Consider the following 23,754-nt stretch of genomic DNA (forward strand, 5'->3'; position numbering starts at 1 on the left):
TATCCTCGGCGAACTCGCGGACTACATATGTACCAGGAAACGAGTGCAGATAAACAAGTTGATACCGGATGCACCGTAGCCGTAGCCGTAAGCGTAACCGTAACCCTCGATGCCCGATGCTGATTCGTCGCGCGTCGCTGCAATAAATCACTGGGTTCGTCGTAACTCTTTTTCGAGTCGTGTCCTTTTGTTTGAGCGTACGCGCGCGCAATTACCCAGCACTTAGTATAATCTCGTTTTGACACGCGTCCTGACTTGGCGCCAGGAACGATAATGGCCTTTTTCTCGTCGAATAACGAGGCCTGTCGCAGGATAGATGCCGAACACGTACGACCATGATGAAAAGATGCTTTCAAATTTATAAACGAAAAGGAATGACAAGCTTCGCCTCCGTCCAAACGAGACCCGCACGCTTTCGATTTGAATCAATACCGATAAGAGTTCGAATTTCTGTCGATCATCATTGAACGTGCATCGACGGAGTTATTCGATGATGTAAAGTATCGTATATTAATCGTGTTTTTTTCAACCTGTTCGCTTCGAAAGCCGATTTAAGGGTTGAAAAGACTGTGTATGCATATGTATACATAGATGCCAATCTTTTGCGTTACAGAGGCCGCTGCGCTCTTCTCAATGTCAAGAGTAAAACTGTTCGGAAGGCAGAAACGTCGTGATCGCCCTCGCGTCAAGAGCGAGGATAAGATTGAGACGAGACGAGACGGACATGGAACGAACTAATTGCAAGAACGAGTAGCCGCTGCGCTGTAACTAGAGCATCGACGTACGAGCGATGCAAATGGAGCGGTTGGGTGTTTTAAAGATTGGAAAGGTGGAAAGATTGGAAAACACGATGTCGTTGCCTGCGGTGGTGTGGCGTGGTGTGGTGTGGTGTGCCATGGTGTCGACGCGGCATGGCAGCCTCACCTCGGGGGGAATTGGTGTACGCAATACGCACACTACGATCCTCGTGTTGTGTTCGTGGTCAAGGACGCTCGTGAGAGGGTCCGCGTAGGGTGCGGGCCGAGGGGTCCCCGTCCCCGGCTGCGACTGAGTAGGTATATATGGGCGACCTCGCGCGATCGGAATACCAGATTCATGCAAGCTAGCCATCCCCGCGAAGCGGGTGGTGTAGCACACGCGCTGCTATTCAAAATTCGAATTCCCGTCTCGATTCACGGTCAGACGATAAGCCGAACGGAGGAAGAGTAACAAAGATAGAGATAGAGAACCAGAAGGAGGAGGCAGGTGGCGAAGAAAGGTGGTGGTGGAGAGCGTTGGATCGGTAGCCCATATCGCGACTTCTCAATCATCGTTCAGTGCAGTAGAATCGGGTGACATTAACGCTCCGTTTCGTCTCTCTTTGTTCCGCCTCGCACCGACGATCGACCACGCACATTCGTGTCGCACAACCCGGACACGTTCTCTCGGGGAACGTTCATCCGCTACTCCGCTACTCGAGGCAAGGTTTGTTTCGTTTTCTTTTACCATATCAGCCATAACCGATTTTTCTTTCCGCCACGAAAGATCCGCGTACACCGTTTCTCCCCTGTTCCCTGTTCGCTTCCACTGCCGCCGCATTGATTATTATCTGAAACTTGTAAAAGAGGAGCTTTCTAATAACTCGACGGAAATTCTAGCGTTACGAATTATTTTCTCGTCTTCTCTAGTTTTCTACGCGGTATCCCGGCGTTGAGCGTATGGCTTGTCGTCCTTAATTGTAAGCGATACATCGACTCTGCGTTCTCCAAAAAAATTTTTCCTCGATGGAGCAGAACGAATTGTACACGGTTGAAACAAAGATAGACCGGTGCAACGATCCTTTTACCGGAACCGGACAAGTACACCGCGAAGTGTTTGCCAGGGGTCTGGGTTAGCTCTTTCTTCCGTGCCGTGCATTTGGTCCTCGATGATGTCGAGTGTTGTCAGACCGATGATGGATCTCATTGGTATGTTTGAGGGTCGCGTTGCATCGCATCGTATCGCGTGTGTCAGCAGAAATGACCGAAGTCGAAACTACGCGCTAGCTAAGGCTGTTCTTTGTCGCGTCGACCGCTTCTGCCTACGAGACGACGAGTCGAGCATTTTTAATGACCACCGGGGACATCATCGGGGACGGGGACACCACCGGGCAACATTCGAGTGCTCCGCGTACCTTTGTCCTCCCAGTGAATCAGCGCGCGGCGGTACGCATAAATATCGATTTGGCGAACGATGAACGGGCAGTTTGTTCGTCGAAGAGATGGAACGTTTGGAAAGCAAGCAAGGTCCAACTTCAAGGTCCAGGGAGGTGTCCACGCTCACGAACTTTTCTTTCTTTTCTCTTCTGGAGTGTTTGGTGTCGCCGATCGTAGCAGCGTCGCGCGACAAATATTGATGGCTTCGGCGTTCACGATTAGCGGAAAGCGATCGCAGCGGAAGGGTTTTGAAGGGTAGCGGTGGACGATCGCGGGAGACAGGATAACACGTCGAGGTTCAGACACGCGAGCGTGCAAGTGGTCGTTATTATGATTGAACTTGGCCGAGCTCGATTATAAGGGGCCGAGATTACTTGTCACGCCGAGCACACGCCTCGTTCCGTATTTTTCTTTTCCGGCCGCCCAGTTGCACGCTCGCGTGTTATTCGCGACAAGACAGGGGACAGGACAGGTTTCTTCGTTGTCGTTCGTCCTGCCAACTCGAACATTATACACTCGTTCCCAACTCTCTGACCAGCCCCCGGGCAATTAATTATCTGTGCGTTGAACACCCGAGTCGGTGCGGCGATGTAATCCCATGTTCAGAGTTTGTGTACTTGTCCGAACAATTCGTTGTACGGCTTAATCGAGTTCGTTCCGATGCGATACACGTAGATCGCTTTTCATCCGTTACGTTCACTCGACCAACGTTAATGAAATTATTCGTTCCGCTTATCCATTCGATAAGGCTCTACCGCGTTGTATGCTCGAAGAGCGTAGCGTATTCTTTTATTCTACGTCTATATCATAATATGTATATGATGTTACAATATACGATGTGCCAACTCGTTTGATATTCGCGAGGATGTTAATTAGTATCCTGTCTCTGCAGATGACACCAATGCTGGTCTTGATGCTAGCTGGCCTGTCGGCCGCAGGGCCCTCTCATCTTGGCCGGGTACCGACTCGCGAGCTGTTACCGCCCCCGACGTCATGGAATAGAGACCCGATCGAAGTGGACGCGGAGACGATCAACGTCCTTTCGTTTCAAAGAGGAGATGTCGAGAGCCCACCGATGATAGACAACTTGATCGAGGGATCCGTCACCCACGAAGAATACGGGTCGACGAGATACCCGTTGCGTGACGCGGTCGAGGCTGTGCCTTCAAAGACGATCGGTCCTCGGCCCGGTCACGGCAGCGCTCCTCTGCAGGAAGATAAACGGTTGGCTTCGTTGTCCGATTGACGATATCGTATCCGTTTTATATCGTAATAGAGTCGTTAATAAGATGGAATTTGTTGCAGGCCCGATGGCAGGGTGCCGCTAAGGGACGCCGTGGAGCATCGAGAGGCTCCCTTCCTCAGCAGCAGTCTGGACCACGACGCGATCTGGATCGCGCCCCTTGTCCCACCCGCCCTTACGAGAACGCAGCGGATCGTCGATCCGAAAGTGGTCTGCCATTTGAACTCCAGCGCGGTCCACAGAACGGAACCGTTCTCCCTGTTTCCACAGTCGATTCCGGACCACAAATGTTCCCATTTGGTGTACGCCGCAGCCACCTTGGGTACCGAACGAACTAAGACACTAAATATCTGCCAGTCCCTGGACAAGGCGCGATCGCGGGAGTCGATGCCTAAATTTCGGAATTCGATCATTGTCCAGAGACTCGGCGCGACGAATAATCACGAATAAATCGGTAAATGAAACTGTTGCAGATCCGGAGAGGCTGGTGGTCGTGTCAAAGGATCGCGAATACGACGAGATTAAAGGTAACGCGCGCGCAACGAAATGCAAATGCAACTAGCGAAACGAACCGTTAATTTATTCGAGCGATCTCAACAGGTGGCTACAAAGCGCTAACGGGACACCGATCGAAAAACCCGGGGCTGCGAGTATTCGTTTCGATCGCAGCACCGAACAGAGGAAAACTGTTCTCGAAGGTGGTCGAGAACAATTGCGCCGTGCACTGCGATAAGTTGGCCGAGTCTATCGCGAGCTTCCTGGAGGATCGCGATCTCGACGGAGCGGAGATTGACTGGGAAAGCTCGTCCGAGAATCCGAACGGCCTCCGGTCGCTTCTCAGGATCGTTAAAAAATCTCTGGCAGCTCGCGGGTACATTTTAGCGGTGGCGCAGCGACCGGAGGATCCGGTCGATCCGGAGATCGCCTCGATAGCCGACTTGATTCTTCTAAGAGCGTGGCGGGACAGCCCGCCGTATCGCCGGGAGAAATTGGCCCTTCATCCGGCGCCCTTGAACTACGTTGCTCGACTGACGAACAAGTGGATCGATCGGGTACCGCGCGATCACAGATCTAAGATCATTCTAGGTCTGCCGGTATTCGGTCAAGGGTACACCCTGAAATTTGGAAACTTCACGGATGTCGGTGCGCCGATTCTGGGTCCCGGGAACCAGGATGCTTACGCCAATCTGTCGAACGGAAGAATGGCTTATTACGAGGTAGATAATTAGATAAATAGAAATAGAAAACAAATTCGTAGAATATTCGTACTTTGCTAGAGGCAAAGATGGGTCGTTTATGTTATCAATTTTCGTGTGTTACGATCGATTCAAGGTCTGCGAGAAATTGGAGAACGAACAGTGGATCGCCGGAAGGGACGAGGAAGGACCCTACGTCAAACGCGGAGACCAATGGATCGGTTACGAGGATTCGTTGGCGGTCAGGATTAAAGCGGCTTTCGCGAGATCCGCCGGACTGGGTGGAGTCTCCGTGTGGTCTCTCGATCTGGACGACTTTCAGGTATGTAACGTGCCGACCCTTTGCTATTCGCGACTGCTAACTGCGACGTACATACCTACCTGTTTACCTTAGACGAGGGGTTCTTCGAACAGAAGAAGAACATTTTTCCCGATAACCGAAAGTTTCTTTTCTTTTTACCAGGGTATCTGTGGGCAACCGTGGCCCATATTGAACGCCGCTTCCGAGTCGATAGGGTTTTACGACGAAACGCAGGAATCCAACAAATGTTCCCAGAACGGCCTTGCCAGCGATCCTGAAAATTGTTCCGGATTTTACTCCTGTCATGACGGTAAAGCGAACCATCTATCATCTACCATCTTTCGCGTACTCGAACAAGCTCGCTGCTTCGAGTTGCTTCCGCGATACAAACGATAGATAGAAATTAGAAACAGATATTGAAGTTATTTAGCATTCTGCCATACTTCTTACAGGTGTTCGGTATCACGGTAGCTGCGGATTCGGAAGATTCTTCGATCCTAAAGTGGGGCGTTGCGTGAGAGCAACTTCGGAAGTTTGTATACCCGGCCAGGTGCAACGCGTTCAAGATCAAACCTCCGGAACGGATCTGAGGGAAATGCAGCTGCAACACTTGGAGATCTCGACGACGAAAGGACCGCGGGTGGTTTGCTACGTTACCTCTTGGTCCCTGTACCGTAAAGGGGAAGGGAAGTTCGTTCCCGAACGTCTGGACCCGCGGCTATGCACCGACGTGGTCTACGCTTTCGCTGGCCTGAATCCAGAGACGTTGCTGCTGCAGCCGTTCGATCCTTGGGCAGACGTAGAACACAGTAAGCGATACCATTGACGAGTTTATCCTTGTGGTTCAATCAGTTTTGACAATTCGATCGAGATCATCGCAACTTTCGCAGACTTGTACGAGCGAATAACCAAGATAGATGGACCGAGGGTGTTGCTGGCCGTCGGAGGGTGGACCGACAGCGCCGGCGACAAATACTCTCGCATGATCAACAGCGTAGCCAGTCGGCGCAAGTTCGTCGTTGCGACCGTCAACTATCTGAGCAAGCACAACTTCGACGGCCTCTCGTTCGAATGGAACTACCCGAAATGCTGGCAGAGCGACTGCAGGAAGGGTCCCGACTCCGACAAGCCAAACTTTACCAAGCTTATCCGGGAGTTGAAGCAGGAATTCGATCAGCAAAAGCCTAGACTCACGTTAGCCGTCGCTTTGTCCGGGTACAAGGAGGTGATCGAAAGATCGTACGAGTTGCAAGAGATTTCGGACAACGTGGACTTCATTTCGGTGATGAGCTACGACTACCACGGAGCCTGGGAGTCGAGAACGGGACACTTGTCGCCTCTGTTCGGTGTTCCAGGCGATACTAATCCATTCTACAACGTCGTAAGTTGTCTTTGTGTATCTACCTAGAGTCGACGCGACGCGACTCGATTTCAACGTTGGAATCTTTCGTCATTCCGTTTCCAGAATACCACGATGGAGTACCTGGTCAATCTCGGTGCGGACAAATCGAAACTGTTGATGGGCGTACCGCTTTACGGTCAAGCTTATCGGCTGTCTAGCGAGAGCTTGTTCGGTTTGGGCGATCCCGCCACCGGACCCGGAGCTTCGGGAGAGTTCACCAGGCAGCCCGGCATTCTGGCCTATTATGAGATTTGCGACAGACTGAAGAACAAAGGCTGGAAACACGGGCCAGGTCCGAGCGCCCATTACAAGGACCAATGGGTCGGCTACGAGGACCAGGAGAGCGTGTTCGCTAAGGGACAGCACATCTTACAAAACGGCTACGGTGGCGCCAGCATGTGGACCGTCGATCTCGACGATTTTTCGAATCGTTGCTGCTCGGAGCCGTACCATCTGCTCAGAACTATCAATCGGGCATTAGGTAGTTGCATTGATCGGTATTGCTCGAATGTTGGAGTTTTCCTATGTCCTATGAGAACACTTTTCATTTGGTTTCGTAGGTCGTCTGAAGACCAAGCCGACGGAAGATTGTCGACAACCGGCCGAGCCGGTTACGCCTCAACCACCGACTCTGACCACTCATAGCGACGCTGTGGAGGACACTCCTCGACCCACCGTGCCCATGGCGAAGCCGACTGTGACCACCTGGCCAGCTTGGTCTCCAGGATCGAGCTCCACCACCCAGGCCACAACTTGGCCAAGCTGGACTCCGAAACCGAGCGAAAAACCGGAATCCACGACCCGGAGCAGCACATCTTGGACCTGGACTACTTGGACCTCGACTTCGACCACGACCACAATCAAGTACGAAACTCGACGTTTCTGCTTAGCAAACTTTTCATCTCGAGGAAAATTACAGTAACGATGAATGATCGCAGACCGACCAGCGAGCAGACGACTGTACAGATTACGGAGGCTACGGAGAAGCCGTGGGGATCCTCTACACCTGGGTCCTCCGCGCCGTGCAACACGGGGGACTACACTGCGGATCCGACAAATTGCGGCCACTACTTTAGATGCGTCCTCGGCGAGCTGAGGCGCGAACAATGCGCGCCCGGATTGCATTGGGACGCCGGCCGAGGAATCTGCGACTGGCCTGCTGCGGCGAAATGTCAATCGACAACCGGTAAAAAGATGTCCTTGCGCAATTCGTAGCCCGGTTATTTCATAATTAATAATCGAGAGATTAGCGCGCGCTGGGCAAATTAGACTAATTTCGATTAAACGATTACTTGGTCGCGCGTAGATAAATCGAGTGCTCGACGCATTTAGACTTTAGAGAGTCGACGAATATTTATCGTCGATAGTGCAAACCTATCCCAAACCTGTTTACCGTGCTACTACGCACATTTTTCCACCGATGTTGTAACCGCGTCCGCCTTCAGGCATACCAGACGCATCGCGGTAACATCTTCACTTCTGTAAATCAGTCAACAATTGCACTCGACGCGACACGGTGACCGCTCCGAAGATGATACCGTCCCGTCGTCGTTTCCTCAGAACCGTTTTTCTTTTGATATTGATAGGGTCTGGCTCTCCGGAACTGTACAAACTGTCTCGTCCGCTGGTTAGAAGTATTGTATCACGATGTACCTAACCGTTACAGTGCTCGAAACGATCGAATTAGTACCGACCTACTTTGAAATACTTTGTCCGTATCGTGATCTTGTCTCTTTCGCAGATTCCCCGATCCAGAAACCGTCGTCGTCGGCTACCGCTAGCACCGCCATCTCCACTACCACCCCGAGGACAACTACGCAAAGACCGACGACGTCTTTTTGGTCGACATCGACGGCGACCACCAATCAGTGGACCACGACGAGGAAACCGGCCGTTTCTGAGATTCCCAACGGGATCCCGGAGAGAAGTTGCGAGCACGGCCAGTATTACCCTTATCCGAACTCCTGCACAAACTTTTTGGTCTGCGTGAACGGGGATCTGATCTCGCAGCAGTGCGGCCCGGGCCTGAACTGGAACGAGAAAAGGAGCATGTGCGACTGGGCGTTCAAGAACCCTTGCGTCGAGAAGCCGGCGAAAAGCGGCGCGCTAGTGGCATCTGCCGATGCTAAATCGAGCGTGAGCAATCGTTCTACGTTTTCTCGTTGTCCATTCCGCACGGGCGGTCGTTCGTTGGCGCGCAGATGATCGACCGTTTTCTTGTTTGGTTTAGCCGTGCGTCTCGGGCAGCTACACCGGCGTGCCTGGAGACTGCGAGAGCTATCGAGCCTGTTTATGGGGACGCCACGAGATCTTCCAGTGTGCACCAGGACTACATTTCAACAAGGTCACTCGAATATGCGACTGGCCGGCTCGAGCCAACTGCCAGGACGACGAATCGCCGGAGGTGCAGGATTCTGCGGCGTCGAACGAAGGTTCGCCGAATGAATCAAGCCCCACCAGTACCGCGAAACCCTGGGGACCTAGCACCACAGCCCAGACCACGACCACCGCGTCACCGGCGATCGTGGATCCCGACAAAGTCTCTCCACTTTCAGGATATTACAAAGTAAAATTCAATAGCATCTATTCTCTCGCCCCGCGACTCTCGACGTTCACGGCAGCAATCGTTTTCTTGAAATCGTATTCGATAGATCGTCTGCTACTTCACTAACTGGGCCTGGTACAGGAGAGGCATCGGCCGCTACCTTCCCGAGAACATCGACCACACACTGTGCACGCACATCGTCTACGGATTCGCCGTGCTTGACTATTCGGAGCTGACCGTGAAAGCCCACGATTCGTGGGCCGACTACGACAACCGTACGTACCCTATCTCGTTTCGTCAAACTGTATCTACTCCAAGCCAACTCGCAATTCGCAACTATGTCTACTCGGTTCGAACAGGTTTCTACGAGCGAGTGGTCGCCTACAAGAAACGAGGTCTGAAGGTGTTGCTGGCGCTCGGCGGATGGAACGACTCAGCCGGGGACAAGTACAGTCGTCTGGTGAACAATCCCGCTGCCAGAAAAAAGTTTATCGCGCACGCGGTCCAGTTTCTCGAGAAGTACGACTTCGACGGGCTGGATTTGGACTGGGAGTACCCTGTCTGCTGGCAAGTCAGTAAAACGCGATCAGATCGAACTCGAAGCAAACTCGAAAGCGTGTTTTGTTTCGTTTCGTCTTTCGATAAAGATCCAGACTTGAATTCGGATATTCGGATTCGGTGGCGACACTCGATAACGATTCTTCTCGCAGGTTGACTGTAACAAGGGTCCGGCCTCCGACAAGCAAGGATTCGCGGATCTGCTGATGGAGCTGAGCAACGAACTGAAGCCGAGGGGCCTGCTACTCTCGGCCGCTGTTTCGCCGAGCAAAAAGGTGATCGACGAAGGCTACGACGTGCCAGCCTTGGCCAAGTATTTGGACTGGATCGCGGTGATGACTTACGATTTCCACGGGCAGTGGGACAAGAAGACCGGTCACGTGGCACCGCTCTACTATCACCCGGAGGACGATTACTATTACTTCAATGCAAACTACTCGATCAACTACTGGATTTCGAAGGGCGCGCCGCGTCGCAGCATCGTGATGGGTGCGTTGCTCCAATCTTCTAGTTTAATCGTTGACACAGTTGGTACCTTTGTAAACGTACATACAAAAAATATCGACAGCATCCTTTCGGCTCGTTTGAGTTCAAGTTGAACTCCGATCAAAGAAAACATCGACGAACAAAAATCGATGTAGAATATTCCGTTCTAGGTATGCCGTTGTACGGGCAGACGTTCTCGATCAACGATCCGTCCGCTGGAACGGGACTAAACGTTCCCGGCAGCGCAGGTCAGGCAGGAGAGTTCACGAAAGCGGCCGGGTTCCTAGCGTATTACGAGATCTGCAACAGGGTGCGCAACCACGGGTGGACCATCGTCCAGGACCCGGAGCACAGAATAGGCCCGTACGCCTACAAGGGCAATCAATGGGTCGGCTTCGACGACGCGGAAATGATAGCGCGGAAAGCTCAGTTCGTCAGAGACATGGGGTTGGCCGGTGGAATGATCTGGGCTTTGGACCTCGACGATTTCCGGGGTCGTTGTGGGGAAGGGCCTCATCCGTTGATGCACGCTCTTCAAAGGGTGTTGGCCGCGGCTCCCGACACGGAGGATGAGCCCGAAAGGCCGCCGATAAACGAGGCGGACTTGGACCCCCGACCACCGTCCACAACGTCGACAGTTCTTCCAGAAACCACGGTAGTGCCATCCTCGACGTCGAGGGATCATTTGGCCAACGACGAGTACAAAGTGATCTGCTACTTCACGAATTGGGCCTGGTATCGTCAGGAAGGCGGGAAATTCTTGCCGGAAGACGTGGACACCGACCTGTGCACCCACGTTCTATATGGTTTCGCCGTGCTCGACGGATCGCAGCTAACGATCAAGTCGCACGATCCGTGGGCAGACATAGACAACAAGTTCTACGAGAGGGTTGCGGCTTTAAAGGCCAAAGGGATCAAAGTGCTGATGGCTATCGGTGGGTGGAACGACTCCGCCGGCGACAAGTACAGTCGTCTGTCGAATTCACCGTCCGCCAGGCGTCGATTCGTAGAGACCGTTATAGCGTTTATCGAAAAGTACGAGTTCGAGGGATTGGACTTGGACTGGGAGTACCCGGTGTGCTGGCAGGTAAATATAGCTGAAATACTCTATACATATACACTGTACAGATAAGAGAAATGTATCCACCGGTTGCTGTGCATAGTATGCACTTACATAGTACGTATAGGCAAGCCGTAAAACTAAAAATCAACTGTTTTCAAGGTGGACTGCAAAAAGGGTCCGGCTTCGGACAAAGAAGCTTTCGCGAACTTGGTGAAGGAGCTGAGCGAGGCTTTCCAACCGAAAGGATTGCTGCTATCCGCGGCAGTTTCGCCAAGCAAACGCGTTATCGACGAAGGCTACGACGTACCCACCTTGGCCAAATATTTGGACTGGATCTCCGTGATGACCTACGACTATCACGGTCAATGGGACAAAAAAACCGGTCACGTAGCGCCTCTCTACCAGTTGCCCAACGACTGGGAGCCGACCTTTAACGCGGTACGCGTCAAGCTTTCCACGGCTCTGGTCGTGTCTCTATGCACGATATTGGTTAGATCGAAGGGAATGCCTTGAATTCGTTCTTATCTTTCAGAACTTCTCGATTCGCTACTGGATGGAGAAGGGTGCTCCCGCGAAGAAGCTTGTGATGGGCGCGCCCTTGTACGGGCAATCGTTCTCCTTGGCGGAAAGAAGTCAGAGGGGGCTGAACGCTCCGACTTACGGCGGAGGCGAGGCGGGCGAAGCCACTAGAGCCAGAGGATTCCTATCCTACTACGAAGTGATTATTATATTCTATGTATTTCCATGTTTCTATCGGAGAATCGGACGGCACGCTGTTAACAAAGATTCCAGAGTAGAGCGTAGAAAGCAGAAAGCAGAAAGTTATCAAAGGCCATGTTATGATCAAGATTCATTTTAGATTTGCGAGAGAACACTGAAGAAAGGCTGGACCGTGATTGAGGACAAGAAACGACGAATCGGCCCGTACGCGTACAAAGGCGATCAGTGGGTCAGCTTCGACGACGCCAAGCAGATTAAGCTCAAATCAGAATTCATACGAGATCTCGGTCTGGCCGGTGGTATGATCTGGGCCCTCGACCTGGACGACTTCAAGAATCGATGCGACTGCGAGCCAAGCCCCCTTCTTCGGACCATGAACCGAGTTCTGAGGAACTACCCGAGCGGACCGTTGTGTCCGATCGCGTCTGGTAAGCGGCGGATACGCGACTGTCCGCGATGGAATCTGCAATCAAATCGTCGATGCGATCCGCTATAAATAGACACGTTACACATTACGTTTCAATTAGACTCGATGACGATCGACGCGGGCGAGTCCAGCACGGAGTCGACGACTTCCGAGCGGCCCGTCTGGGGATGGGAGCCGACAACGCCGTCCCGGCCAGATCACCTGCCCTCCTCAACGAGCACCTTGTCAACCACCACCGTAGACATCGACGACGTCGTGGAAGTAGAGGCGGGCGACCGTCCAGAGATCTCGCCACCCGATGATTGTCACAACAGATTGTTCATACCGCACAACAAAGACTGCAACAAGTATTATTTATGCAATTTCGGTAGAGTGACCGAGCACGCGTGTCCCCCGGGACTCTACTGGAACGAGGACCGATGCGACTGGCCGGAGAACGCCAAGTGCACGCGGTCGACGGAAACTCAGCGGCAGGCGAGTGCTCGGCTAATTTTTATTTTATAGTATATTTATGGTACCTACTATACTGCCAGTATATCCTTTCGCGTGTGGTTTAAAATATTTCCGATAATGCGTGCGTTTCGAATGGAAATGATAATTCTTTATCTATCTAACGTTCGCGCTTCGATTCACAGACGAACGAGTTTCTCCGGACGCGGACGGGCGATGCCCAAAAGTCCGAGAAAGAGAAGAAGGCGAACTGCAACCAGATTGAGTGGGCTAGAAAGCGAGAAATCGGAAGAGGACAATCCCTACCGGAAGACATCGTCGAGCCAATAATCGGTTGCTGATAACGCTCAGCCTGGAGATCAGAGGACCAAGATCTCGTTGACATTGCGCGTTCCACTTTTACGGATCTCGATCGCGAATCTCGACCGTGGAGCCGACGCGACATTTCGATAAGCTCAACGAGTCTCGATGTCTCATCTGAAAGTCGAAGCCCTCGGTGAACACAGTACTTGGTCGAATTCGACTTGCTTAACACTTTACATTCCCGGATCTCTATAAAATATGATTGCTTGGCTAATCTCGTGATGCTTGGAGTAACGAGAAACGAGTAACAACTATGAAACGGGTCTTTGTACCCCGAGCGGATACTCTAGCGCTTTATCTAAATCCCGTTGATCGCGTAACGGCACGGCGGTCAAATCATATCGAATTTTATTTTAAAATACGCTCGAGTATTTTTCCGACAGGGACTTGATTGAACAAAACGATCGAACGTACGAGAAAACTGTGATAAATCTTGGTCTACGAGTTTTTTCTCGAGAAAAATTACGAGTGGGAGGATCCACGATCCTGGTCTCGAGATCGATACGCAACGCGTTCGTTTCTGCAGACGAATAAATTTATTCCGACGACTTTTGTTCTTTGCGAATGTGCTCTTGCACGTGGTCTGACGTAACGAACCGCTGCTGTCGAATCGTCAGATAAAATATTGTATTGCACAATACTTCGATTCACCGCGTTGCAGTTGCCAATTACGTGAATCGATGCTTCGGGCTCGTCTAAAAAGGAAAAACAGAGGAAAACGGATAGAGCGTGAAACGTATAGATGTGGATATTAGGGATGGGCGGGCATACCCGGAAATTTCGGGTTCGGGTCCCGACCCGATCCGATCCGGGTTATCAAAAGCCAAACCGAGGGTACCCGCCCACTCCTAATGGATGTAGACATTGTTAGACAGACTGCACGTACGTGAAAAAGCGTTCTTGTTGCGACACATGCGTCTTTCTATTTCTATGTGTTTCGAAATCTTTTCCTTTTGTATCTATGCAAAAGGGCGTTGTCGGCTGATCTCGAGAGATCGCTTTCGTATCGGTGTGTAAACCAAAATACAATACGATGCGACGAAAAGGCAAGGCTGTTCCTTTCAATGATAACCGACTCCTCGGTCAGCATCAATTTTCATATGTGGAATACAATGCGGACGGGATGCCGCGCCGCGCCGGTTCGAACAACAGATAACGAATACCAGGTGTACCGATAATAGTCCATATATTGGATTAACGTAGTCATAACGTGACTACTTAGGTTTAGTAATCGGGTCGATACCAATACTATTGATAATAAATAATATAATAAATTCGATACCAAAGTACTCAGTGGGAAATAACGATACGTATTGAAATGTAAGGAATTCGTTATCACTTTTCGATACTGACACTTCATGAATCGATACCCGTTTGATACTTTACGAAAATATTGATACCGATTTTATTATCAATGCGTAATTCTGCATTATTCGGCAGCATGTAGCTGTCGCAGCTTTACCAAAATAGCTACATACCAGCTATATGGTTCCGAATAATGCAAATTACGCTCGTAAACGTAAAAATAGGATTTTTGGGGGCGATTGCGGCCTAGATTGACCTTTTATCTAGCGCTTTTCACTACTGAAAAACCCATCTTTGCATTATCGAAAAATGAGAATGCGTATCCTGTACCCTTGCAATCCTGAAAACGAGTCTACCCCTGAATACTTTACTTTTGATACCTATTCGATACGGTATCATAACTTGCGGATTAGTATCGACAGTATTGATTTGGTATCGATCTGATCACTAGGTTACATTCAAAATACGGCTCGTTATCTGGATAGCGGGTATTAACCTTCCGTCGGGCGCAATATCTGGACCGCCGAGTTCAGGCGCAATGTGCTTGACGGGACACATTCAAAAAATCTGATAAACACCTAATTAAGTTCATTTATACAACTGCTGTTAGGGAAATAGTGCACTTGGTGCCGTCTATACTTGTAGGGCCGCCTTTTTGGGCCCACCCCAAGGGTGAGGATGACTGAGTCGCTTGTGTTTTCCAGATACTAAATGATCGCGCTGTGCCTCTCAGATCGGTGGCGCCCGACAGAAGGTTAAACGCGGGATAAGCGCAAACGCAATCTGATTTATAGTAAGACGAATGTCACGGCCAAGTAAGATTGCACCATTATCTAGTTAATAAGGAAGAAAACGAGAAATAGTCGGTTTTCTAATAACGCGGCTTTGTGTACAGTTTATCTGTTTCGCGGCAACTTCCTGCGAAAAAGTAGTCAGTCAAGGTTAGAATTAATTGGTCAGACTGTAAGAGATACGAGCAACGCCGAGCCCCTTGGGGTGGGGAAAGGCAACGCGGTATGCGGTATGCGGTGTTTATATCTACACACCGACGTAAGGTGAGAGGGAGAGGGTAATGACTGTTTGCGATGAATCGCGATTCGCGGCGTTCGGTTTATGGCTTTACGGTTTACAGTCCACCGTCTGCAGTCTATCGGTCTAGTTACCGGTCTACACGAGTAGATATTTAGTCGCCCATCAGCTGCGCGACGCGACGCTGGGATCAGTTGTAATAGTGTACACCGGCAAGTGTATTGACGCATCCGATTCCAGTATAAACAGTAAGTATGTATCAGTGATATTAAAACAAATTTCAGAATATCACGTCGGTAACGCCGATTTACCGATAAGAGGGATACGGATACGAGGTAACTTTCTTTCGAGAAACTTTATCATACCTGTCAATGATACGGAATTGCAGAGATGCATAAATTGACTCGAGTAATACGATCCGTGCCGAGCCGTTTTTGCGCGACAACTAAACACACTTATGTGCTTTGTTCTATACTGCCTTTTTTATAATATCTCATTCTTTTGGTGGAAATATATTCTACAGTGCTAGACGTGTTATAAAATATATGTTTCTAGCGCATTAAATAAATGTCAGCGTGCGCTACCGGTGGTACACGTGGCACGGAACGTGTTGAGAAGAACGTTTTATTTTGGTTTATCTTTTTTTGCTGATTTTCTTGCGGTGGTGAGAAAACTGTCGTGTGCAATTACACCGCCGAGCCGCGCCGCGACGTTAACCGTCCACGGTCGTTGACCGTCAAGGAATCTTCAAATTAACGAGAACTCGAGATTTACCGATCGATCGATTATTTTGAATAATTCGGTGGTACCCTGACTCGACGTCGACGAATTTCGATAACGATCGTGATCGTAGATCGATCGCTCCGATATCGAACGTCCGGGTGATCGCCGCAAATCCAAAAGTCTGTTTCTTTCCATAGATTGCGACGTGCGCATCCTTGCATCGATAAATGCAGAGGCCATGCTTGAGTACGAAGGTACGTAACGTAAACAAGGATGTTTAAACATTATTTACAAACCAAGAAACGGTATTCGATTCCGAAAGTGTAACGAGTACGCGACGCTACGCACGATTCGATTAACCTTCGGGAAGAATACCTGTATAATAGCATGCTTTTAACGATCAGGTGCAAACGTCTACACCCAATTAATTCACCATTCGTTGGCCTCGGATATCGTATCGAACACACACGTAACATTTACGATTATCTGTGTGTCAAGATCGAGTGCATCTACGCATCACAGTTCGAGAGTTAAAACTAACGTTTTGATTTATCATAATCGTATGCAATGCGGTAAAGCACGCAACACACACACACACATACAGAGTGTCCGAAAAATGTTGGAGAACCTTGACAGGGGTAGTTTCTTAGCTTATTTAAAGTAACTTCCACCCCTTTCAAGGAAATACAACATTTTTCGGACACCCTCTACATATTATACATCGAGTTGCACGACAACCGTTTCTGACGAATCGACGAGTAAATTTCTCATTAAAATAATAGATTAACGTTGTATTCAATTTCCAATCGTTTAATTTAATCCGCGCGGAACCTGCCACTATACATATAACATGCGGTCACGTGTTTGTAATTACATTTCATTCATCGATGCTGGAAACGTTCAATACTAAATCACGTGTAAACGTGCGCGACTGAAAATGTATTTTCCATCGGTTTCAAAGTTTATCCGCAACAATTGCAACAATCGAATTCTACATTAATCCTTTATAGTGGCTTGAAAGTCCAAGCACCGCCCAAAAATACCTCTGAAGATGGAAAAACCGATATACCGGCGCTAAGCTACTAAATGGACTGATAATAATTATAATCAGACATTACGCGGCGAGTGCGACAAGCAATTGATGACGAAAGATAAGAATTTGTAATTTCGAATGCTTCCTCTCTTCGGATATTTCAATCGATTTAATTTATCGTAAATATTAACTATCTGACGGAAGTGTTGTCAGTTGTCACTTGTCACACATCCGACTGCGGCTCAAGGTCATCTTGAGATTAATTGTATTTACGGAAATTACTCGAGTAGATATATCTAAATATATAATATATATTTCGTTTTTTATCGGGAAACGATACATTTTATATTGTTGCGAATAAAAATAAATAAATAAGCAAAATAATAAATATATATAAATAAATAAATATATATATATATATATATATACATTTGTACAATGTGTGTATATTTACATGTATATATACATATGCAGATATATATGAACAATTTATTCGTAACAATATAAAATGTATCGTTTTCCGGTAAAATTTACATGCAACTCAAAGTTACATTCGCCGAGCGTTAACTATAATATGTGTCAACGCTTATTCACCAGTATGTATTCACTTCATTCCATAAGCGATTCAAAGTCCTGTTGCATACATAGAAAATTACTCATTTGCTGGTTACCGCAGGCACATTACACGTTTCAAGGAATAATAGCCGATTAAATTTAATATTTTTGCAATCTGGCTCCGCGATTCTTTTTTTCTTTCAAAAATGCTTATATATATTTACTTACATTTCACATCATCCAATAGTAACCTGAAAGTAACCTAAAGCCAATCAAAGGTAACTGAAGGTGTGAAGGTAACCCAGACCTACCTTACCCTCGTAGCAGAGTACGCGCGTACACTTACACATTATGCGCATATTATATACGTTATTTACGTTATACGTCGTATATATAAATAGTCGTATTGTCGTATACGCGGTACACGATACGCAATGTATGTATTTACGTACGTATGATGTATATTGATGTATATGTACTGTATGTGTAAATAGATAGGCTTTCTTCTAATACTAATGTCGTGTTTATCGGTCTGACGTCGTCGTCGTGTCAGCAACACGTGTTGTACGAAGCATGGCGTTAGGTAATATTTATCAAAAATTTTTTCATCGTTGTTTACATCCTGTTCAGTGCTATAGAAGCTAAATATCTTGGTTTTATCGTGACGTTGGTCGAGTACACGATAGTTTATTGTCTACGAAGAGGTATTGATAATATGTATTGACCCATTGAGTACATATACTTACAAGTACCAGAAAGGATATAATGAGTACATACTTGCGAATTGTACTACTGAACACGTTTGAGAGGATGTTATTACGTGTAGAGTCGATTCCGGTCTATTTATATGTACAAGATACTTCTACAACTACGCGAATTACAACCCTTGTCCTCTCGGTTAACGTCGAAATATAACTGTTCCTATGTAATGCAATTACAGATAGCCATGCAGCCGTTCTCACGGACGCTGAAAATCAGCGTCAACCCATCTTCGAGGACCAAAACGAAAAATCGGTAAGCGTCGTAGCTTCGGAAATTCGAGTCAGAAGCATGCACCGGTTTGTTTGTCGATTATTCAATTGTTTGATTGTTATGAATTTCGTCGACAGTTCAATTCTTCATGCCATTCGTTGCATTTTCAATAGAGATAACGTAAACATTATCAATCGAATATGTACTATGCGAGAGAATATTATTGCTGTGTCAAAGACGATTCAAATATTAACGTTAGCCGTTGTTATCTTACCATGTTATCGAACCATATACATATTCGCAAAACGAATACGATTACAACATTCTTTGGTAAACACGAATTATTTAGTAAACAACAAATCTCTGGTTTTAAGGATGAGAATATTTTCAACACAACATTTTATTATCTTCTATTTATACGAACAGAGGTGCAATCTTCTGTTATCAGTTAATATACGATTTTATGCGCGTCAAACAGCTAATTGGTTTATTTTTTGCATCAAGACATATATCTCAAATTTGAATTTTACTTAGGAATCGGGTGGTTGGACCACGGTATTGACATTGGCTGGCGTTACGTGTTGCTTGGGATCGGCAGTGCCGACAGGATTTAATATAGGGGTGGTAAACAATGCAGCAAGTGTTAGTATCCTTACTACAACAAATAAAAATTGAAATATTTAATTTTTACCTGGAAAATTTTTCTGCAACGTAATATGGTCATCTAATGTGTGACATTAACAAATCTAACATATTATATATAAAAATTCCAGTTAATAGAACAGTTTTGCAATGAAAGCGTTAAAGAGAGATACGACGTGGAAATTTCGAACAGTAGTCTGAAAATAATTTGGTCCACTGTTGTTTCAATTTTTCTTATCGGCGGTGTAACTGGTTCCTTTCTTGCCAGTTGGTCAGCAGACAGATACGGAAGAAAAAGAACTTTATGCATTGGGAACATATTTGGTATTATAGGAGCTTCAATGTTTTTTCTAATACGTAAACTAAATTCGATCGAGCTCCTCCTAGCAGGCCGATTAGTTGTGGGTATGTTTCAAAATATTGTATATAACGATTGCCTGTCAAATATATATATTAAGAGTACGGATCATTTAGGTCTTTCTGGAGGTTTTGCTACGAGCATAGTACCAATGTATATGGCAGAAATAGCACCACTCAGATTAGGCGGTGCTGTGGGAGTAATATGTCAACTAGGAGTCACGTGCGGAGTGTTTTTAGGACAACTTGCGGGACTCAAGACAGTCTTAGGTACCGAAGACTCTTGGCATTATATGCTGGCAGCCTTTGTTCCACTTTGCGTGCTTGCTTTAATACTCACGTGTATTGTATTACCTGAAAGTCCAAAGTATTTATACATAATCAAAGAGCAGAAGCAAAAAGCTTTAGATGGTCAGTATCTAGTATCTATCGGTATTTTGTAGTAACAAATATTATATTGTAATAATAATTCTAACTGCTGTTTTTCAATATATTCCAGAGCTGAGTAGACTACGTAATATGGACGTAATGCTTTTACAAGCAGAAATTGCCAAATTACAAAAAGAAATAGAAGCGAAAACAACAGCCGAACCGTGGACCATAAAACGCTTATTGAAGGATCCATGTCTAATGCTTCCACTATTTTTAGTTTGTTTAATACAATTTGGACAACAAATGAGTGGTATAAATGTTGTCTTCTACTATTCAAATTCGATATTTTTGGATGCTGGACTCGGTGAAACTGGAGCAGAATTTGCTACGCTTGGAACCGGAGTAGCTAATATCGCGATGGCTCTCATATCGGTACCGGTGATGTCGTCTTTGAACAGGAGAGGCGTTTTGCTCACCAGTATTTACTTATGTCTCGGATGTTTAATAGTTTTATGCGTATCTATACTGTTAATTGTAAGTGGCAGTAATCGAAACGAAAGAATTTAATGAAGGGTTATGTATGTACGAATCAAATTTTTTTGTGTTTCCACAGCATGCTGCATCGTTTATGCCAGCTGTGTGTACAGCAGCCGTGCTGACTTACGTGGTTTTCTATGGGATTGGTCTTGGTCCGATACCGTACTTTATTGGATCTGAATTATTTGATGTTGGTCCAAGACCGATAGCAATGGCACTTGGAAGTGTCTTTAACTGGGGCGGAAATTTCATAGTAGGAATGATGTTCCCAACAGTGGAAGCTATTATAGGACCATACACTTTTCTAATATTTGCTGGATTTCTTTTATTCTTGGGACAAATTGTTAGGTAACTAATCAAACAAATATTAGTTTACTCGTCAAGAAACGATGCGTATCTAATGTAACATAAATGTAATGTAAATGTTTCGCCAGGATATATCTACCTGAAACGAGAGGGAAGTGTACAATGGATGTTGCGGCATCTATTAATCAAGGTTTTAACTCGAGACCAAATTCCAGACGCGTCTTTTAAATCGAACACAATTGGAACACAGGGAATTTTTTCTACCACCTTTTTATGTATGGATAAGGATAAGTATACGAAAACTACCAAATTATGACTGAATTTTATACGACTATTTGATTTGTATACGTGATCTTTGGGGACGTGAAGGAATAAGTTTAGATCTGCCTGTAAATGTATGCTTCGTCAGTAATAATTTATTTAAATGTTAGAATACTGATCTGTGAAGTAGCGTTGACTGCAATATCTTTGGTTACTTTGGACATTTTAAACTAAATATTGTTATAGATTGAAAACCATGAGAATTTGATTATTTAAGCCTTAAGCAATGAATTATTGTTATTATTAAATTATGAAACACAGCACTGCCTATGTAAGAAATTGAAATTTATTCTATCTCGCTTTACGGTACATTCGACGTTGCCTTGAAAATAATACAATTTTTACTCCCGCGTATCTACAACGACTATACACGATAATTATTTAATCACGCTTTATTCGCGTTAATCCTAAGCGTATCGTAAAATTGATCTAGCTTTTCGTAAAATACTAAACACAGTACAGTATGCGGTGCTATTCTCATCCAAGTCGGGAAAAGTCCTTTGTATAAACCAGTCACTCCTTCTGTTCGAAATATTTTAACGAGTGCATCCAGAAGACCGTTGTACAGTGCACCTTTACCGCCTGCTTCGATTCCTAGACGACCAATGTAACGTGTACAATCGTGCGATTTCTAATTCATCGTATTATCATCGGAGCGATTTAATATTATGTATTGATATAAATGTAACTTACGTTGGTTGTACAGTCTTGTCGCTAATACATCGAACGGTTGTATAGTAAGCGCAACGCAACTGCCACCGATCAAAGAGGCCGTGAATGTTAGTAATATCGGTTGATTGACGAGTATCTAAGAAAAACGGAATAACATTCCGATATAAATTCGCACGCTTTATGCGGTATTCGAGATACTCACTTGCATCGATCGCAGCCAATCCGCGGCCAAACCGAAAGCAGTTAATTGCGTTGCAGAGCCTACAAAAAGGCGTGGTATGTTAGCATACCAACCGCGGTATAGAGCAGCGATTCCACCTTCCTTCCATAAAGACTTAAAACTGCTCCATGTACCCGCATGATTGTGCTGATGACCAACAGCTATGGTTTGCGCCGATTGCGATTGTAACTGTGTTTTAAGCTGTAACAATGAAATCTGCTCAGTTTCTGTTCGATCATCGATATTTTCTAGACAAAGTATCCTTTTATATCGACATATCGACGGGCTGTGAATTAGTTATGGTTTCATCCTATGAAACTGTGTACCATATAAGATGCAATTATGTACAAAATTATGAAAATAAGAATTAAAAACAGATTGATTACCAAATAGAAAGGACTGCCAAGAACCGCTCCTATACACCCAGCCGTTCCAGTTACTATTACTGTGCTGAAAACAGCAGTGTCTCCTTTTTTGTTAGTAATGAACTCATGATCTTTTGCCCAATTGTATATACCTAAACGTATACCGTTGAGTACCACTTGAAAGTAGAGAGCTGGTACGATACCAGCTTGCAGGGCAAGCACTCCTTCATGTTTGGCTATTATGTAGCCTGCGTGTAAAGTGTTCTTGTATATTTTCTTGTACGAGTTTCGTGCCTCTAGTTCTCCCTGAAGCTGAAGGCGTACTTTTACCACGTCGATCGGATTGGTAAAGAATCCTGCACCTACTGCTGCTAGTCCTCCAATTACAAACTCGATACCTAAACTAGTGAAATAGAAGAAAAAGGAAAAATTAATTATTAGTTTCTCGGATCAATAAAAACGAGAATCAAAGATTCAACTTTTTGGTCTGATTATCGATGATTCATTGAATTAAAAGATTAACGTATCGAACACTTGAAACTCATTATACAATTTGGATATATAATTGCCTGCCGGTCGGGTACGATGGCATTCATTGTTGCGTAACTGTTGAACGCGATCGCGTGAGCATATCATGATATCCGCCGAAAAAATATGTTTAAAGGTAACGGACCGAATCCATCGATCAGATAAATACGCGAAATCAATAATAAATACACGCTTACGGTTTGGCGGAGATCGCGCTCGGCTCTGCGCTCATTTCTCATATAGAAAAAGAAGACTGTCGTATGCGGATAATTATTGAAAACTGATTTATATCGAGTCACTTGGTCGAGTCATGCGGTACAAACGTACTTACAAATACTGTTCCTATTTCTGACATTACTGGTCTTCTTACCGCCAAGTTCCATAAATTTACATCATCCGCGTGATTCCTCCGGATCGTTATTTTTCGGGTGGAGCGTGAAGCATCGTTTGACAGTTCAAGGTCATGATGAAACAACGATAACATTTTAACATTCGAGGACAGCGTATCAGCAACGATGCGTTATCAGTACGAATTATTATTCGAAATGACTTACGGTAAAACGAGTTATTGATTTGTTTTATAGTATAGAACTTCATTGAGTTTTCGGTAACCATTTCCAAGTTTCGGCTGCGCATGCCCTGGTAAGGGATTACGTAATTGATATTTTTCAATTTTATTAAACATTTTCAGAAATGATTGAACTTATTTTTTGCTTACATGTGACAAGAAAAATTTGTTGATACTCCAGGCCTTTAGGCAGAATATTTTCTTGTAATGTAATTTATAAACCATTTTTAAATTAATTTTCAAATCAACCAATTGCATCGTTGTATAGGATAATTTTAAGGTAATTAAAAAGAAGTTTGTTTTCTCAAATATTACTTTATT

The 23,754-nt window shown here is 46.1% G+C and overlaps 3 protein-coding genes across 15 annotated transcripts; 2 read left to right on the forward strand and 1 right to left on the reverse strand.

Moving 5' to 3' along the window:
- The first annotated feature begins 1,053 nt into the window (after positions 1-1,053).
- On the forward strand, positions 1,054-13,973 carry LOC143214488 (putative chitinase 10). 2 transcript variants are annotated; one of them, XM_076435616.1, is made up of 23 exons: positions 1,054-1,459; positions 3,067-3,398; positions 3,480-3,739; positions 3,891-3,944; positions 4,018-4,634; positions 4,750-4,935; positions 5,077-5,224; positions 5,367-5,723; positions 5,805-6,295; positions 6,380-6,797; positions 6,877-7,180; positions 7,255-7,502; positions 8,058-8,452; positions 8,547-8,882; positions 8,968-9,136; positions 9,221-9,432; positions 9,572-9,908; positions 10,076-10,992; positions 11,128-11,406; positions 11,501-11,686; positions 11,828-12,116; positions 12,216-12,589; positions 12,751-13,973. In XM_076435616.1, the coding sequence occupies exons 2-23, from the start codon at positions 3,067-3,069 to the stop codon at positions 12,904-12,906; spliced, it is 7,065 nt and encodes a 2,354-aa protein (XP_076291731.1). In that variant the 5' UTR covers positions 1,054-1,459; the 3' UTR covers positions 12,907-13,973. The 2 variants fall into 2 exon arrangements, with proteins under 2 accessions (XP_076291731.1, XP_076291730.1); XM_076435615.1 differs by having other exon boundaries at positions 1,055-1,464.
- Positions 13,974-15,307: 1,334 nt separating this feature from the next.
- On the forward strand, positions 15,308-21,612 carry LOC143214494 (solute carrier family 2, facilitated glucose transporter member 3). Of its 8 annotated transcripts, none has more exons than XM_076435636.1 (9): positions 15,313-15,514; positions 16,183-16,239; positions 18,514-18,587; positions 19,080-19,187; positions 19,319-19,592; positions 19,662-19,955; positions 20,044-20,450; positions 20,530-20,801; positions 20,888-21,612. In XM_076435636.1, exons 2-9 carry the CDS (start codon positions 16,224-16,226, stop codon positions 20,985-20,987), a joined length of 1,545 nt encoding a protein of 514 aa, XP_076291751.1. In that variant the 5' UTR covers positions 15,313-15,514; positions 16,183-16,223; the 3' UTR covers positions 20,988-21,612. The 8 variants fall into 8 exon arrangements, with proteins under 8 accessions (XP_076291755.1, XP_076291754.1, XP_076291751.1 ...); XM_076435635.1 differs by having other exon boundaries at positions 15,314-15,510; XM_076435640.1 differs by lacking the exon at positions 19,080-19,187 and having other exon boundaries at positions 15,308-15,514; positions 19,456-19,592.
- On the reverse strand, positions 21,466-23,523 carry LOC143214497 (solute carrier family 25 member 35). Of its 5 annotated transcripts, none has more exons than XM_076435647.1 (5): positions 23,420-23,523; positions 22,359-22,735; positions 21,955-22,173; positions 21,774-21,888; positions 21,466-21,674 (listed from the first exon to the last, which is right to left on the reverse strand). In XM_076435647.1, exons 1-5 carry the CDS (start codon positions 23,499-23,501, stop codon positions 21,466-21,468), a joined length of 1,002 nt encoding a protein of 333 aa, XP_076291762.1. In that variant the 5' UTR covers positions 23,502-23,523. The 5 variants fall into 5 exon arrangements, with proteins under 5 accessions (XP_076291762.1, XP_076291766.1, XP_076291764.1 ...); XM_076435651.1 differs by having other exon boundaries at positions 23,236-23,510; XM_076435649.1 differs by having other exon boundaries at positions 23,197-23,510.
- Positions 23,524-23,754: the final 231 nt, after the last annotated feature.

This window comes from Lasioglossum baleicum, chromosome 12 (assembly GCF_051020765.1).
Source record: "Lasioglossum baleicum chromosome 12, iyLasBale1, whole genome shotgun sequence".
Lineage (NCBI taxonomy): Eukaryota > Metazoa > Arthropoda > Insecta > Hymenoptera > Halictidae > Lasioglossum > Lasioglossum baleicum.